Source organism: Corella eumyota, chromosome 3 (genome assembly GCF_963082875.1).
Source record: "Corella eumyota chromosome 3, kaCorEumy4.1, whole genome shotgun sequence".
Taxonomy (NCBI): Eukaryota; Metazoa; Chordata; class Ascidiacea; order Phlebobranchia; family Corellidae; genus Corella; species Corella eumyota.
This window is the reverse complement of record NC_137492.1, coordinates 2,020,976-2,038,780: the sequence shown is the minus strand read 5'-3', so window position 1 is coordinate 2,038,780 and position 17,805 is coordinate 2,020,976. Positions and strand designations below refer to the sequence as shown.

Here is a 17,805-nt window from a genome sequence, read left to right as displayed (position 1 = left end):
AACATGCCTGAGTTGCTAAGTTAAAAAGCCTACTATTGCAGCAACCTAGCTGGTTAGGAAAATAGTTTGTATACACGCAACAGCCGCCAAATTTCCATGCAAATTCCTCCCCAAATTGTGTAATCAAAATCGTGCTATCTGCAAATGTTTTTGTACGTTGTTAGAACATAAGTTAGTCTGAAATTGCTGTAGTCAACGGTGCATAAAGGATACGGAAGTAATATTGAGTAACGTTAGACAGTTACTATTCAGTAGACTTCGCTATAAGTAATATCTCGTGACATGTCTTAGCGCTGACATTTAGAAAAGTTGATGTCTTGAGTTCAAATTTAACGAATTAGTATTCAAAATTACGTCAATCTTTGTCATTTAAACAACATTACTAATGGTTACTAAAACAACCAGAACAAATTTCTTTTAAATATAAAGAATCGAAACTTTACGTGTTTCTAGTTTAGAAAGGTAGACCCACTTACTTTCTATTGAAAAACATTTAGGGTAAACTCTAGCATCGGTTGTGTAGCTTTTCAATATAAAGGTAGCTATTAGCAAAAGCCTAAAAGGTAATATGAATAGCTTCCTCATTTAAAAAAAAACTTGATACTGTTTTAACAATAGTCCTTCAACCAAATTTGTAAGACTAACGTAGATATATTTATGTGTATTTTGCGAAGTTAATGTTTACGTTAAAAATTGCCGCAGGTAGTTAGTTGTTTATATAGTAATATTGTTTTACTTCCATTACTGTATAAACATTAGCTAATGTATTAGATTTTGCTTATTGTTTGTTTTACAATTCATATTTTACGAAAATTTTAATTTTTTTGACGTCACTGATTAGAAATTTTTAAAAAGGGATTTTCCCCGTGACGACTAAATTAATTTTTGAATATTTTAATAAGAAAAGGTGACTGGAGTCATTTAATGCCCGAAACTTCTCTGATACATGTTTTCTGTTTTAGTTTAAACCTTTATTTAGGGATTGCCCAGTGTTATTTTCATAAACATTGTTTTGTTAGGCTGCTACGAATTTTGCATCTTTAAAAATTTTAATGAATCACTTAAAACTTATTAAAAAGTTATAAAAATGTTTTTGTAATGTTAGGGTGTAAACAGATAGTTTTAAAAACTTACATTTTAGCTAATTTAAAATTGTAATATACAGATATAGGATTTTATTTTGATTTTTTTTGTTAAGTAGTTTTTGTTCATATTTTTAGTTAACCAGTTTAATTATTATTTTAATTTTTCATTAACTTTTGTTATTTTAAAATGGTAATATTTTTGTATTGTAGTCATTAATAAAATAAGGTTTAATAGATGTCACATTATATTAAGAGTCATACAATGAGTTATTAAATTATTGTGTCAGAAAAATAACATGTTTGTTTATAATAGGAATTACTTAAGTACAAATATATTAATTTTAGACTACAAAAATTTCACTTTCATTGAATAAACTTTGTATTAAAATTTAATGAATAGTATTACAGCTCCAAAGAAAAACTTGAATCAAGTTACATGTACTCATTTTCAAATAACAATTAGTATAATAGTCTTTGTAATGACTTACTTATTGTTATATTATTTCGGAAGTAGAAGTAAATTTTTGAAGTAAAAGCTAATTTTATATTTAGTTTTACTTCTAATTTTTATATTTAAAAGCTAATTTTATATTTAGTTTTATTTTATATTTAGTTTTAAGGACTTTTTTTAAAAGGTTGTAATAAAAAAATTGCTTTAAATAGGTTATTCATTAAAAATCAGAGTAATAATATAATGATAATACAGGCTAAAAAGTTTTGTTAAACTATTTAAAAAATAAAAACTGTTATATATATAAAAATTAAATTTAATTAAAAAGTTTTAAAAAGTAATTTATATTCCTAATTTTTTTAGATTTATAAATTTTAATGTTATGGTCCCATTTGGGCCAATGATATAAAAAAACTTATGTTTTTTAATTTTCCAAAGAAAAGAGTTAATCGAAAAATGTCTGAAAGCAGTAATAATTATCCTAATTGTTATGAAAAAATACCGGTGCAGCAACTACTGTTAGAAAAAGGAATTAGTAAATCGGGATGGATGTATAAAAAATCAGGACGTCTGAATAAAATTAATTTCACTCAACTATCAAGCTGTAAGTTGATGCCCTTTAAAAGTATTTTATAAAAATCTAGAGTAGGCTACATTTTTTTAATTATCATTAAAATTAAAAACAAATTTGTAGTGTTTAAAATTCAATATTTTATTAATTGCATATTTTTCTCTTTGATTCATACATTAGAAATTTAAATAACATAAAAAATAAAGATTGTTTACTAGCCAACAAAGCTTTCAGAATTGATTGTTAAATAGATTTTTTTATATTCTTGTTGTTCAGATGACAGAAGATTTTTTGTTCTTCTGAATGGTTGGGTTTATTATTATAAGGACGAGAAATCAAATGAGCCACAGAAATGTTTTTCCTTAGAGGGATATAGTAATCGGTAATTAAATAAATATTTTATCTGCATAAAATGTAATACCCTACTGTTATGTTTGTAATAATTCCATATAATATTTATCTGTGTCTTTTTATTATGACCAAACAAAAAATTCTATGCTTTAATACGGCATCTTTTGACATGTTTTTTTTAAAAGTCTATCTATAAAATTTTCATGAACTTGTAGTATATATATACTTCAATATTATATAACAAAACTATTCACATCTGGTATCAGTATAGAGATTTAAATAATATTGTTTATTATTTTTTTCAGTGTACATCCAGCAGATGAAGAGAAGATATTAGCTCTTCCACATATGTTTAAAGTTTATCATGAATACACCGACCACAGGACTTACTTTTTTGCACCAGGTTACTAAACTAAATACATAAATTTTTTATGTTGTGTATCAAATACTTGTACTGTAATCAGTAGATTATCAGTAATTTTTATTTTAAAGCAAGTTTAATTTAATATCCCGAGCGGTATCAAATACCAGTACTTTTTTGTGTGTGTCATGTTACAAATTGTAATTCATAAGCATTTGAAATTAATCACATCCTCATAACTTTATTAATCTGTCACTTAATGTTAAATCAGTAAAAACATCAATTAATTTTCTTTGTTTTTTAAAGACTCTAGAGAAGAAAAACAATCTTGGATTCAATGTTTTAGAGATGACATCGAGAAATTTAATTACCGCGTCGGTAAGAATAAAGTTTAAAAATTTGTTTAATTATTGAATTATTTTCACATCTGTATAAATTAGCATAAAGTGCCAATAAAAATTATTAACATTTTGTGTTTTTACAAAGATTAATATGAATTCAAAATTGTTTGTTTGGAAATTAATTAATTATTTAATTATTAGTTCCAAAGTCGAGGGGAAGTAAATCATTACCGGAAAATCAAAGACATTTTTATCCCAGCCCTCAAAATCGGCCAAGCAGTAGTTTTAATAACCCAGCTCAAAAGGGCCCTCGGTAAGCTATTGTTTAACTGTAAAATTAATTAATGTGAATATTAAATTTTCTTTGCAAAAACTGTATTAAAACCAAGTATATATATTAAGTTATCTTAAATTAATCAATTTAAACTATGTTTTGTTAAAAAAATCAAATTTATCGTATTGTCAAATTAAAAATAAACATAACTGCAAATTACTGGTTTGATAAAAATTCTCACTACAGTTGCTATGGTCTCATTATTTGTATTTTTTTGCATTTGAAACAAGTCACGAGTCTGGTTATAAATAGTAATATTAATGTCATAGGTAAACCAAAAAAGTTATTTTTGTCATGTGATTACCTTGTTATTTTGTAAAGCTAGTGGGTGCGTCATTTTATGGTAACTGCACTCTCAAGCTTTTACTTAATAACATTCAATTATTTTTCGTTTGTTTTCAATTTACGAGCAAATTTTAAAATTTACAGAATGTAATTTCTAAAGAATAATTTGGATACAATTTGGTTTAAACACTCAATGAATTAGATCTAATTGATTTTTTGTTTGCGTTTAGCAAACAGCTTTTGCAAACATTGGGAAATTACTTTCGGTTTTAGATCATACTCTTAGATAAGAATGTAACATATCTCTATTGTTGTAATATTAAATTAAATTGATTTAAAAATAGAAAATGTAGCAGTTGGTTGATTACTTTTATTTGCCATTGTAAATTATATCGGTTTGTAATAAATTTTTACGACTTGTGCCCTTATGTTAACCATAAAATTACTGCAAAAAAACAGCCATTGGTATTTTTAGATAAATATTGGTTTTTGGTTATTGCATAATTCAAAGAAATTACAAACTTTTTTGTTTAACTATAATAAAATAAATCAGTTTAAGGCCTCATTAAACCAATATTGTTAAAATAAAAACTCTTTTTAGTTAGAGGTATTATATATAGAATTAATGGTATTATATATAGAATTTTTTATTACCTGATTTTGTTGATAAGTGCTGCTGATTGGTTGAATATGTTGAAAAAGCAAACAATGTTGTGAAAAATGTTAATTTATTATGTTTGTTTTCAGTTCTGACAGCGCTGGAAACTCAATGCCATCCTCTCACAGTGCAAGTACAAACGAAAGCATCGGAAGTTTTACTGATGAAGGGAACTACGATCAAGTCTCCAGGGATGATATTGATTCTGATGAAGGAAATTACGTGCCACTTGAACAAGATTCAAAAGGTGAATTAAATTTCTGTGTATTTCTTTGATTGTTTTTAAACCATAATTTAAAGAAAAAGGTTTTATTTATATACCCACAAAGTTTTATGGACTTAACACTATTTTTAACAAACCTAATAAAGTGTTTGATAATTTTTCTTTTGTGGTTTTAAATTAAAACAATTTAAAAAAAAAGGTTTTCACCCAAATTTTATTTTAGGATTTTCCCCCTCTTTCCCAACCCACCAAATTTCACCCACGAAACCATTTTTACCTAAAACCCTCACCCAAACCCAATTTAGACACTTAAAACCAAGTACCCCCTCTTTGTCACCCCCCTTTAAGCCACCATCTGTTGACCACATGAAATCCCCTGTTACCCCATCATTTCCACCCCAATTTAAGCTACCCTCCCCCGACAGCCTAAAACCTCCCCCTCCACCAGTAAGTCAAAAACCCCGGGCCCCCTCCAAGGAAGTATTCCATCCCGTGTTTTCACCCCCTCCAATATTACCCCCAAGACCCGATGAAATACAGAGTGATATAGATGACAGCCTGTACAGTACAATAGATGATGAACCCCCAAAACCCCTCATGGGACGCCTTCCCAGTTTTCCCCAAAACCCGCCCCCTTTACCCCCTACCCAATCGGAAGAAAATTATGAGCTTCCCAATCAACACCCTGGAAATTTCCCCCATAATTTTCCCAGTCCCACTGAGGTAAGTCCCCCAGCTCGACCCCCTAAACCCGAAGCTATGAAAGGGTTTTCCACGAGTGATGATGATAGTTATATTGATGTCTCTGATAGTCATCAAAGCGGTCCTCCTCCTGTTGTTTATGATCAAACCCCAGATCATTTTATAGATGACATGTTATACACAGACACAGCAGACTGTGTAAAACCTAATCCCAATAATGTACCAAATCTAACCCAAGCCAGGCCGAATTTTTCAAGACCAAACCAACCTCGTGACATTATGCATAAATTTAATGAAAGGAAAGTAGGTAACAAGCCGACTCCTCCTACAAAGTCAACTCCCACCCAGAATAAGAACCCAATTCTACCAAACAAACCTAATATACCAACAAATATTAATTCCGCAAACAGGCCAAATACTTTTGGAAATTCAGATGGTAATAAACACAATTTAAAACCAGCTTCGGTGCCAAAGTTTAATAAAAATGTGAAAACTCCCGAACAATCAGTAAACACTGAACTTGCAAATGTTTTTAACTCTTTAGGTAAAGCAAAAAATAAACCACTTTTACCAGGCCCAAAACCTGGTGCAAATAACATTGACCATAAGACACCAGTAAGCAGTGTTAATAAACCACAATGGTCTAAACCAGAGCCACCAACTCCTGGTGCAAAACCAAAAAATAAACCAATTTTACCCAACACGAAACCTGGCAATGGAAACAACCAAACAAACCATAACAAACCAATAACTTCTACAAATAAACCAGCCCCATGGACAATAAAAGAACCATCCACATCTGGTGCAAATACAAATTTTAGAGAACAATTAAACCAGCAAATAACTTCACCAACATTACCATTTGGTGTTAAATTAAAACCAGCAGTCAAAGATAAACCAGCTGTTAGTCAAAAACCAAACACCAGTACAAAACCACCTATGCCACCAGCTAAACCATATTACAGATAGCATTTAAACCTTTTTAATATTTTTTTGTTTATTCTCGCTTAAATTCAGACTTGAAAGGGGAAGCTGATAAACACATTAATTTATTTATTTTAACTATGCACCGTCACTTTTTTATGAAATTAATATCTGAGATCTATGTAAAATAATGCAAACCTATTTCTTCAACTTTTCTTCAAAAGTTATTTTTTTCGAGAAACTTTATGTTTTGTATAAGCAATTAAAATATTGAGCTTAATTTTTTTACTTTTCTTTGTTTGACATTAATTGCACTTGACTAGTTAAAGAGTGTGTCAAATTTATTAAATTTCGTTTTTGTTTAAAGCAATTTATTAAATAAAAAGTTCAAAATTAAATACTACGCATAAGGTGTTGCAAAAAGTTTTAGAATAAGTTATTATTTAAAAAAAGGTTTAACTAACTTTAATCCAACAATTGACTATGCATGTTTAAAATATGTTTTTTTCTATTTTGATTTAAACTAAAAGTACGAGAGCAAAAGTTACACGAAAAAGCTTTAATACCAGTGTGAACAACTAAATGCCTTTTTCTACTTTTCTTAAAAGAGAATTCTTTTCCGCATAAGTGGCAAGGAAAGGGTCCAACCTCTTTATTAGTTTGTTTATTTTTAAAGTTGTTTGTATTAGTGGATTGAACTTGATGTTTATCATTGTTTAAACGTTTACTTCTTGTTTGGTTAGAATAACTGGTTCTTCTATATCGCGTTTTATTTTTATTGGTCAGATTTTTGTATAAGTTTCTGCGTGGAACCATAGAACAATCGTCAAGTTGGAAATTTTCATTTATATTAAGTGAAATATTTTTTCTTTGATCCTTAAAATTTAGGTCATCGTTAGTTCCACTTTCTTCAGAATTAGTCAGTGTAGTTGCATTAAAATTCCCTTGTTCAATTTTTTCAGATTTAATTATACCAGATAAATCATTATCCATCTGTTCAGTTATATTTAACATAGTTTCATTATTAGCTGTTACAGAAAATACATTTGCGGTATCTTGAATTAAAGATTGTGGTTGTAAAAAAGAGTTACGCTCTAAGGTTGGAAACAGTGGCAAATTTAGATGATTCTGAATATCATTAACAACATGTGATTCTATAGAACTATTAGCATCATTCTGTAAGGTTGCATCTGCGTTTAACTTGCAGTTACCCGTGGTATTTAGTTTTTTTGGGGGGGTCAGCAATTCTTCTAGCTTTTCTTTTAAAATCTTCATTTCTTGCTTTATGTCTTGGCGAATATATCTAAGCTCTTGTAGTAACAAAATCCCGATATTTTCTGGTGAATCACTTTCACTATTTGCACCAAAAACGGTGCTAATTTGACAAGACATTATAATATTGATAATTATTAAACGATATATTTTCCGTAATCGCTAATTGCAGAATTGACTAAAGACCTAGAAAATCTACAAATATTAAAATAATACCGTAAAAATTTACATAGACAGCGCTAGTTAACATAAAGTAGGTAAATAATTTAAGAATCTAATTACGTTTGCTAAAATAAAAAACAAAAACAAAGAATTTTACAAACTTCTGTTTTTAATAAATGTAAACAAAGGCTCTATGGTGCCACTTATATTCAGCCAAGCAATGAGTCATGGTATATTAATTTAATATAAGTTTAATTAAACTTAGTAATTAAAAAAAAAATTAATTAAAAGCACAAATTGTATTTAAAAATGAATACTGAACATTCTTTTTTTATGCTATTTTGCAAACTATACACCTTTTTGCATTTATATAAAAATACATACGTTACGGGAAAATCGGTTCTTAAATTGTTTAAGTTTTAAATTTAAGAATATAAATATATAAGTTTTATGTAAAATTTATTTTATTTAAAAAATTTTTAATATGATTTTTTATTTTTATATGATTTCTATAAATTAAAGGTTGAGGAAAAAGCACGTGTTTTCGCAAAACGCAGCATAACGCCATGTGGTTCTTTTGCACGAGGTTTATCAAAGATATAGGTTGTAATAACACGTGTTTAATAAATTAATATTTACTTTTTAGACTTCAAAGTTGTAGTTTAATTCAAATTAAGTTTAATCTTAAGCTGTTAACTTATAAATTTAATGGAAAATATGATGAATATGGAAATTCCAGAACCGAAAGAGTTTTTTTGGTGTAAGTAGAATATTTTTAATTACTACAACGATATTTTATTTGTATCTAGTTTAACTATTACTAATGCTTTTGTATTTAAATATAATTATAGCACAAGTTAAGACATTGTCATATTGTAAAAATAGACGTTTTTTTTAATTTATTTGTAAAGGTGCAAAAATTGATAAAAGCTCAAAAACTCATCAATGGGAAGGCAGAGATGATGGAATTAAAGAACAACTTATTCTAAAAAAGGTCAGATTTAAAACTTACATTTAATCAAGAAACTAAATAAATTATTAATATAAAATAATCATTATATGGTATAAGTATATGTATCTTTAATTTAATCCGCTTAATATTTGTGACTCTTGTGTTGGAATTGTTAAGTAAAAAAATTGCAAAATTGTGTATACTTTAACTTATAAAACAAATAAAATTTGCAAATAAACTATTGTACATTGCAATTTTGTTAAAATTTGTGTTAAATACATTAAGCTGTATATATATGTAAAAGTTGATTTTTTATCAATTTTTTTGTGTTTTGGCATTATTAATTTAAAAAGGAACAATTAATTTTTAAAATTATTTTAATTTAAACACAGGCATGCCTAGGAGTTGGGGCCAAAGACAACGAACGAAATATAATTGAAGTAACTTCCTTCAACAGCGAACAAACTAAAATTCAAGCTTGCATTTGTTCGCTAACTTGCGGTAAAAATGAAGATGTCAGTCTTGCTGACCTCAGCATTTTTCCACCTGCAATATTCACACTTGTACAAGGTAATTTTGTATTGCTTTAATTTAAAAAACTGATTTCAAGTTCTTTGTATAGGTCTACTATGCTTATATATTTGATTTTACATATATATTTTTTTTAAGAAATCTAATTTGTTTTTAGTATATATATATATCGTTATTTAATTTTTGCTTAAATTAAATTTTGTATTTCAGGTACTGGTCCAGTGCACTTAGTTGGAAATCATATGATAATGGGTAAGATTGCATGTATATATTGGTTACATTACTTATATAAAAGACATTAAAAATACTTTAAATTTGAAGTTGCTCTTATCACGTTTTTCTTCAACTAAATTATTTCTTTTTATTTCTTCCCAGATGATGAAGATGAGTTAGATTCAGAGGAGGACTTAACAGATGATGGAAATGAAGAAGATCTCTCGGGTCTTGAAGATGACATGAGTGAGGACGAACAAGAAGAGATAAAAGAAGCATTTAAAGAAGTAAATTTGTTTAATTTTCGTTTTGAGTTGGATTACTTTGGACATTGATTTTAAAATATCTTTATTATAATTTATCATTTAGCTTAACACCAAACCTAAGAAGGCAGTTGCAGTACAAAAAGAAGAAAGTGAAGGGTATGGAAATAAACCTATATTTTTTATCTTTTTTCAAAATTAAAATTTAATTGAAATCAAATTTTGTATTATAGTGAAGAAGAGGAAGAAGAAAAGAAAGTTGAAGTAAAACCTGTTGCAAATAAGGTAAATATTATTAAACAAAATAAATTTGTAGTTAGAAACCTTTTTAAAATTTCGAATTTTTTGTAACAGAAAAGGAAAGCAACTCGGGAGAAAAAGGGATTGTCGGAGAAGGAAAATAATAAAGTCGAACCTGGAAGTCCCCAAAAGAAGAAAAAGGCCACTGAGGAAGCAAAAACACCAAAAACTCCTAAAACACCACAACAAAAGGAAAATAAACTTCCGGCGGTAGAAATAAAAAAACTTTTTATAGAATTTTTGATTTTGTTTTGTAATTTTGTCTTTACTATTTTACTTATTTGCAATTGTGTTAACAGAGTGCCAAAAAAACTCCAGCAAAAGTTTACGAGACTGTTGATGAAGTAAAAGAAGCTATTAAAAAGGTAAAAATAGTTGTACAATTACTTTTATTTTATTGATTTGCTGTTAAGGTGGTCCCCATTTTTGGTGACAAACTTAGTGGAAGTAAATGTGTTAAATAATTATGATTATTGTTTAGTATCCGGGTGGAAAACCGAGAAAGGAGGAAAAATTTGCAAATTGGGTGAAATCGGCTTTCAGAGTTAAAGACGAAGCGGTAATTTAATTGTTTTTTATTTTTTTGTTAACGTTCTGAATTGCCTTAGTGTGTAAGTCATTAAACGTCCTTTAAAATTGCAGGTCTATGGTGTAAAAAAGATAACGCAGTAATTTAATTTCATTTAAATATTATTAAAAAAATTTTTGATTGCCCAAGTGTGTAAGTCATTAAACAACTTCTAAAATTGAAGGTCCAGGGTTCAATTCCTGTTGCAGTTATGCTGCAAAAATGGTATACAGGACATTTTAAATCCAAATATACGAAATATGATTAATTTTGCTATCTTATATTATTAAATTAAATAACATGTGATTGGTTCTATCTACAGTGGGTAAAAGAATTGTGGACTGCTCATAAAAAGGAGGCTGGACTTTAAATAAACGTTTGATCAATTTCTTTCCACTGCCATCTTCGAAAAATGTTCTCTCCAAAAAATTTCTTTGGTGGAGATTCTGTAAATAACAATTTACACTGTACATTATCGTTCATGTACAATAAAAAATACAAAATAGATGTTAGTAAAAAAATCGATTTTAACGATAGAAACAGTGTGTAAACTATCAGATATACATTTGAAGCTAAGAAATTGAAATTTAATATTTTTTAATGAAAACTACGTTTAAAAAAATATAAAAATATTACCGAATTTAATTTTAAGTATTTCTTTTGCGGTATGTTTAAAACTAAGTTGCTTTGGAGTATCAATAGCCTGGAGCCAAATAGAAAGTTTACATTTTTAACAGTTCAAAGAACTAAGTACTGCAATATGTGTATTATTTAAAAACCCAAATTGTAGAAAATGCGTACGAGACCGATTATGTTACTCGTATTCACAGTTAGTATTCTAAGTTATATTTGCGTTTACTTTGATATATTATCACGTACAATTGATCGCAATGAAGAAGGCTTAGAATGTAAATATCCAAAGCCAGTAATAAAGTTAGAAAACTACGTTGAAACTAAGACTGTAACTATTACTGTTGCTGATGTATTGTCTGAAGACGGTGAGCCTTTGACTCCTGCTTCTAAAAAACTGAAGGATCAAATTAATTTGAAGGAGGAATTGTCGCAGAAAGTTAAAGAGTCCAACGATTTAGGGAAAGCTTGGAAGGATAATAAGCCGTCAACAGGTAGCAGCTTCTGTACACAGTAAACTTAATCAGCACTTAAACTACCCATTAAGTTATATTAATTAGATATATTTACACAGATTGTAGCGATGTTAGGTTTCTATCAACCCAAAATCAACAACAAACTTCAAGTTTTAATCGTCGCGTGGCACTAGCTAGTTTTCCAGGTTCAGGCAATACCTGGTTACGACACTTGTTTCACGTTACAACAGGCGTGTGGACTGGTAGCGTGTATTTTGACAAACGGCTTTTTAATGGAGGCTATCCTGGCGAAGCTATGTAAGTTAGATTTTTTAACAGGTTTTGGCGGTAAATTAACTTTTCACATCGAGGATAAACATTTACAAAATATAGGGAGTATTTTCAACCGTTTAACAGCTGTTTTTTTAGGTTATGCAACGACAAATCAGTTTTTGCAATTAAAGCACACACTCTTTCGCATGCACGAACCGCTAACTGTAAATTTGATGACGTCATCTTGATATTACGTAACCCATATCGCGCAGTATTATCAGAATTCAACAGACGCATGGGCAAAAGTCACACAGGAGTAGCTAGTAAAGATGCATTTTATAAGCCAAGTAGGTATTAACTTTATAGTTTTTGTAATGATATATTAAGTGGCCAATAACATAGGCTTTGTTTTTTTTGCAGTTTGGAGCAAATATGCTATTGGAAAAGGCGTTACGTATGTTGATATTCTTCAGGATTGGTTGGAATTCTGCAACCTTGGCCCTAAAAAACTCGAATCAACAAAAAGAAGATGTCTGATTGTTAATTATGACGACATGGTTAAGGACACAATGGGCAGTATGCGCAAAATTTTAACTTTTCTAAACCTTCCTCTTTCTCGATTAAAATGTCTTAATTCTTCGAATGAAGAAGTAGTAAGCGGTCCGTTCCACCGTAAACACGTGAACACAGAGGACCAATCGCAACAATCTGATGACAGTGACGTCAACAGTAAAGCACCGATGTGTTTGTTAACAAAGAGGGGACAGAGGATATTCTATAACGCAATAAAACAGGGAAGTGAAATAGTTTCTGGGTTAGAAAACGGGAAAAGTTTTTCAGAAGCGCTGTCAAGAGATACACCAAAGTGTTAATCACATTTATTTATTATAAAAAAAGTTATTTTTCTGTAAATAAGGTAAAATTACTGATGTTTGCAATTGTACTGTGCTGTTTTTGCTGGTAAAAAAAGTATCTAATGCTTAAAATTTGTTGTTTTATTAGTTTTTGTATTTATTTACACAATTAGACACAGAAATGGCACAATTTTGTAAAAAAGGGTAAAAAAAACTTTGCAAAAATTTAAAAAACCTAATAAAAAACATCTTAAACGATAACATTAAAAATAAGTTGGCATTAGTCTAATATTTTTTTGAATTTATTTGTCTCTATGATCACTTGACTTTTTGTGATTGTCTCTTCGCGACCTCGATCTGTGGGTCTTCCTACTTCTTTCTTTGTTATTTGTTTTACTGGATTCCTTTTTGTGCTTTGATCTGGAATCGCGCGATTCTTCCTTCTTCTTTGATCTCTCTTTTCCTTTTCTCTCTTTTGAAGACCTCTCTCGTTTTCTCTCCGAACGTTTCTCTTTTCTCTTTCGGTCTCTTTCACCCGACGAACGACTTCTACGACTTGATTTCTTTTTATATTCTTCCTTATCTGGGGTTATAGAATAATACTTGACACCCCCTGTCGTCGTATTATCATCCGCCTTAGCGGCATCATTCTTCCCCGCTTTCCGCTTTTCTTTACGCCGTTTTCTCTCAGCTGATTTGTCCTTTTTCGAAGGCTTTACAGGTTTGATGGGAAAGCTCTCAACTGGGTGATATTGAGGGTGATAGGCCCCCCCTTCGTATATGTGGCCACTTTTTCTATAGTCATGTTCAAAATCCATGTACTGTCTGTCACTTCCTGCTACAGGGTAATGATTGTATGGGTTGAGTGATGCCTCTTGATGTGGTGATTTTGATTTTTTGTCTTTATTGCGCCCTCTTTTGGTGTTCTTAGATTTTGCTCGGTCGTTTTGTTTCTTTTTGTTTACACCTTCGTCCGATGAATATCCACTAGATCGTCGTTTTTTTGTCTTAGCAACTTTAGACTGAAGTTTAATTTGGCTGATAGATGGTTGGGGCGGTCTAGGTGGCGGTGATTTCTTAGATTTTAACGTGTTCTGTCCAGTTTGAACGATTTTTTCATTTGCTATTGTAATATTTAATGAAGGATTTTGATCCGCGGATAGGTAAGGCGATTCTCCTTTATCCTCATCATCAGAGTGCGAGTTATCTGTATCCGTATAATCCGACTCGGACGAGCTATGCGAATAAGAGGAGCTAGAATGGGTATGATCCATGTCTCCGCATATTGACGATACCCCTATTTGTCCTGGACGCCCGACAACTCTTTTAGGTCCCGAGCTCGAACCCCAGGAATGGACACGACGAAAGCAAGTCGTGAATCCGAGTTTAATTCGATCTTTTAGCGGGATTTTTTTTCTTCTTCCCTTTGACACGGTTCGCGACTGCCTTTTTCTTCCGAATGCAAACCGCGACTTCTTCGTTTTAGGAGCATACGTCACGTATTCTTTCTCAGACTCTTCGTATTCGCTTTCACTGGAGGACTCTTTTTTTCTCTCTTCCTTTGGAGAGATCTTCCTTTTTGCCTCCTTTTCTGCATGGAACGTGTCCGGCACATTCTCTTTATAACTTGGTACTTTATTCACTTTCTTTGCTCTGGGAATTGTATATTGTCCATTCTCAATGTAATTCTCGTTAAACTCGTCTTCGTGATCTCTTGTTTTCTTTTGGCACACGTTGGATAATCTTGTGAATATAAACACCAAAAATATAAACACGAAAAGAGATCCTAATACCGCAGGAACCACAATGGTTGTTACGCTACCATCAGCTAGAAAAGGAATAAAGATAGTATATTAAATAGTGGTTAAAGCACTTGTCATTGCGTTTTCTAGTATAGCTTATTAAAAATCCTTTGCAGAAGTTGTTTACTGAATTAAATAGAAAAAACAATTTTTTCTATTTCGGTGCGAACGTAAAGGTTTCTGGTTTAAACCGCACAAGTGCCACACTATTCGCCCTTAAGCCCTGCGTTTACAAATAGCTTAAACACGTCGCAATATCGAACCCCTTTCCGATAAAAAAAAAAAAACGTAAAAAAACTTACCTATACACTCTGGGTTAGTTGTTGGTGCCCAAGCCCCGCCCAAGGGACAGTAAACAATTTCTTCTGATGCGGCGTAGTTAGCTGAACAAATAATTTTGCAACTTGTCGAACCAGGTATCGCAACTTCCCCAGCTTGGTCGCATTTCATTACCGAGTTCTCCGGCTCTTTTAATGACCAGCCATTGCATTGAACTAAATATTTAAAATTGGGTTTAATATTATTTATTTTGGTTTCATTTTGCATGTAAACCTGGACCCGAATTTGCATTATAAACGATTTAAAAACCAATATGTAGGTTAAATATTAGACACTTTTATTTAATAACCATCAAAACTGCCAACTTAAGACTAGGTCGAGGTAACAAATGTTACTCTATCTTTAGGTTGTAAAAAAATGCTTACTTGATTTTATTGCTTCACATTCTTGAAGTAAACCCAACCAAATAAAACTTAAAACAACAAATATATTTTGTGGCGCCATCTTTCAAACACCTTCTACATCACCACCTAAGAATTCATCTAAAAACATAAGTCCTAATATAATAGATAAAACAACAAATGTTAAGGCAGCCAGCCTAACCATTTTCTTAACTGTCTAACGCCTTCTAAAGGCGGTTTATGGCGCTTCGAGTTAATTGTAATTATTAAGTACGATAGCACTGCGTAAGTAAAGTTAATAAATCTACTTTTATCGTATTTTAAATTAGGCAATTATTAAGAATTGCTACATAATGATTTCGTTACGTTTTCAAATTGTCGCTAAACGATATCCGTGACGTCATCAGGTTGATGGTTAACCCTAGCCTGACTGCTGTAGTTGTTGAATCGTGATTGGTGAATATATTTAGAAAGAATTCGCGGGTTTGCAATTTTTAGATCGCCGTTCCGATAAAAAGTTAAAATTTTTTTAACAAGAATTTGAATATTGTATAAAATAATTTTTGTATGCTTGACCACAGTTTAATTTATTTTTAGGCTTAGTAAATTATTCGGGTTGTTAATTATGTTATTAGATAACAAATTAGTTATTACGTCACTAAATATTGACGTCAGATCTTCACGTTTTTGTCAATATCGCGCTGTACTTTTTAAACACTGTTATTAAATTCTATAATTACTATAACACCTAAAAAATGTAACTCTTTATTTTAATTACTTTAAAATTTTAAAACATTTTTATAAAATAATTTTTTTACGGGTAAAAACCTCAAATTAATTTTTTTTATTTTGATTTTTTTTTATCTATTTTAATTTTTTTATTTTTTAACTTTAAAAAAAAATTTAACGCTTTTAAAATCAGGTTTTTTAATATATTTTGTTAAACTATTTTCTATGTTGTAGTTTTAAAACATTGAAATATTTTTACACTTTTCTAATATCTTCTTTAAAAACCTAACTGTCCACTTGTCAAAATACAAGAGTTGGTTGTGAAAATATAACGAGTCAAGTTAAATCGCCCCGGGCAAGATTCAAACTCGGTTATCACAACAAGAAAATATACAACGTAACAGGTTGACGTTTATATAGTTTATTTGATAGCTTAAACAAATATATTGAAAAAGAAAATTATTTAAAAAAAATCATTTTCTGTTTTTATTTTTATCTTTTTGAGTAAGTAAAACGGGGTATATCAGAATTAATGTTGTATGACTAAGTTTACAAATAGTTTAAATATTGTTTGACTTACTTTATTAACTTTACTGCGCTAGATTGATTTATTGCTGTTAGTTTCACACCGTTTTAACAATAAACTACTTAACAATGCCTTGCAAAAAATATTAAAAATATAGTGTTTAAAATTTAAAATCTGAAAATGAATCACCTATCTATTTTTGAAAAAAAATTAAGAATAAAAAAGCATTGTTATTAGATTTACGTAATTATTTAAATTAATAAATTAGTTACACAAATAAAACAACTTAAAAATAAACATTTTATATAAAATAAGTCAGAATTTGGACTATGGTATATGTTTAATTCTAATACATTAACATTTTACATGGTAGCAGATATAAATAAAATTCCTCATACTTAAAAAAACACAATAAGTTTATATTTCGATCAACTATCTTTCCCTACAAAATAAATGGTTTAAAACACTTGACTCACTAGCGACATCTGTTGAAAAAGTTTAACCACAACAGCTTTTAAAACAATATTTGCAACAATTTGGTAATAAAAAATGTGAAACCTTTGAGTAAAAAATATGCTTTAAAAATGTTTTTAAATATTTTGGAAATGATCAAATTTCTTTAATTTTTTGTTATAAATTTTAAAAGATATTTAAAAGGTTGCATTATATTATGCAGCATCGTTTTTAAATAAAATAAATTTCTTAAGTTTAAAAACTTTGTTGCATACAAAGTACCCCATCAAAAATGATTGTGTAAATAGTTAATATAACTAATAAAGATTTAAAACACATAAACACAGTAAGTAAGGTGTGTCACGGGCTGTAGAACGGAGATTATCAGCCACAATACAGGGCCTAGGGGCTTGAAGTTTACGTGTGATTACGATCGCTGGTTTTGAAAGAGTCGACGTGTTCCGCGTTCTATTCGTTTCATCGAAGTTGAATTAAAACGCCCGGGGCGATAGCAATTTAGTTCTGAAACCGTGGAATCGGGTTGAACGTTTTTGGGTTGTTGGACATGTTCTGTGATTTTAGATTAATCCAAGACCAACATGTATTAGTTAGATATGCAAGTTAATAGGAACATAATAGTGTGAGGTAGATTGTAAATAGTTTGTTTTTTATGTAATAGAATAATATAAACTGAAAGATGAATTTTATTTGTAATCTAAAACAAGTAAGTTTGCTATTAAATATAGATTAGTTATAATATTAACTCAAAAAAGATTGCTGAAACAATAACTTGATGAGTTTAGTATTAATTTATAAAAAGTTTACAATTAAATAGAATGTGCTATACAATAATATA

The 17,805-nt window shown here is 29.8% G+C and overlaps 4 protein-coding genes across 5 annotated transcripts; 3 read left to right on the top strand and 1 right to left on the bottom strand.

Annotated features, from left to right (window-relative positions):
• The first annotated feature begins 1,991 nt into the window (after positions 1-1,991).
• On the top strand, positions 1,992-6,679 carry LOC145745416 (uncharacterized). The gene is made up of 7 exons (XM_082563489.1): positions 1,992-2,140; positions 2,384-2,489; positions 2,764-2,861; positions 3,126-3,197; positions 3,362-3,473; positions 4,527-4,684; positions 4,884-6,679. The coding sequence occupies exons 1-7, from the start codon at positions 1,993-1,995 to the stop codon at positions 6,329-6,331; spliced, it is 2,142 nt and encodes a 713-aa protein (XP_082419615.1). The 5' UTR covers position 1,992; the 3' UTR covers positions 6,332-6,679.
• A 1,685-nt stretch (positions 6,680-8,364) lies between these two features.
• Positions 8,365-11,088, top strand: LOC145745612 (uncharacterized). 2 transcript variants are annotated; one of them, XM_082563736.1, is made up of 11 exons: positions 8,365-8,480; positions 8,632-8,714; positions 9,065-9,242; positions 9,414-9,455; positions 9,579-9,703; positions 9,786-9,838; positions 9,913-9,964; positions 10,034-10,171; positions 10,279-10,344; positions 10,461-10,538; positions 10,870-11,088. In XM_082563736.1, exons 1-11 carry the CDS (start codon positions 8,429-8,431, stop codon positions 10,915-10,917), a joined length of 915 nt encoding a protein of 304 aa, XP_082419862.1. In that variant the 5' UTR covers positions 8,365-8,428; the 3' UTR covers positions 10,918-11,088. The 2 variants fall into 2 exon arrangements, with proteins under 2 accessions (XP_082419862.1, XP_082419861.1); XM_082563735.1 differs by having other exon boundaries at positions 10,034-10,189; positions 10,870-11,079.
• A 260-nt stretch (positions 11,089-11,348) lies between these two features.
• LOC145745235 (sialate:O-sulfotransferase 1-like) lies at positions 11,349-12,885 on the top strand. The gene is made up of 4 exons (XM_082563245.1): positions 11,349-11,671; positions 11,752-11,950; positions 12,062-12,252; positions 12,326-12,885. The coding sequence occupies exons 1-4, from the start codon at positions 11,359-11,361 to the stop codon at positions 12,775-12,777; spliced, it is 1,155 nt and encodes a 384-aa protein (XP_082419371.1). The 5' UTR covers positions 11,349-11,358; the 3' UTR covers positions 12,778-12,885.
• LOC145745234 (uncharacterized) lies at positions 12,864-15,405 on the bottom strand. Its single transcript, XM_082563244.1, has 3 exons — positions 15,266-15,405; positions 14,864-15,055; positions 12,864-14,587 (listed from the first exon to the last, which is right to left on the bottom strand). The coding sequence occupies exons 1-3, from the start codon at positions 15,342-15,344 to the stop codon at positions 13,062-13,064; spliced, it is 1,797 nt and encodes a 598-aa protein (XP_082419370.1). The 5' UTR covers positions 15,345-15,405; the 3' UTR covers positions 12,864-13,061.
• Between the last annotated feature and the right edge of the window lie 2,400 nt (positions 15,406-17,805).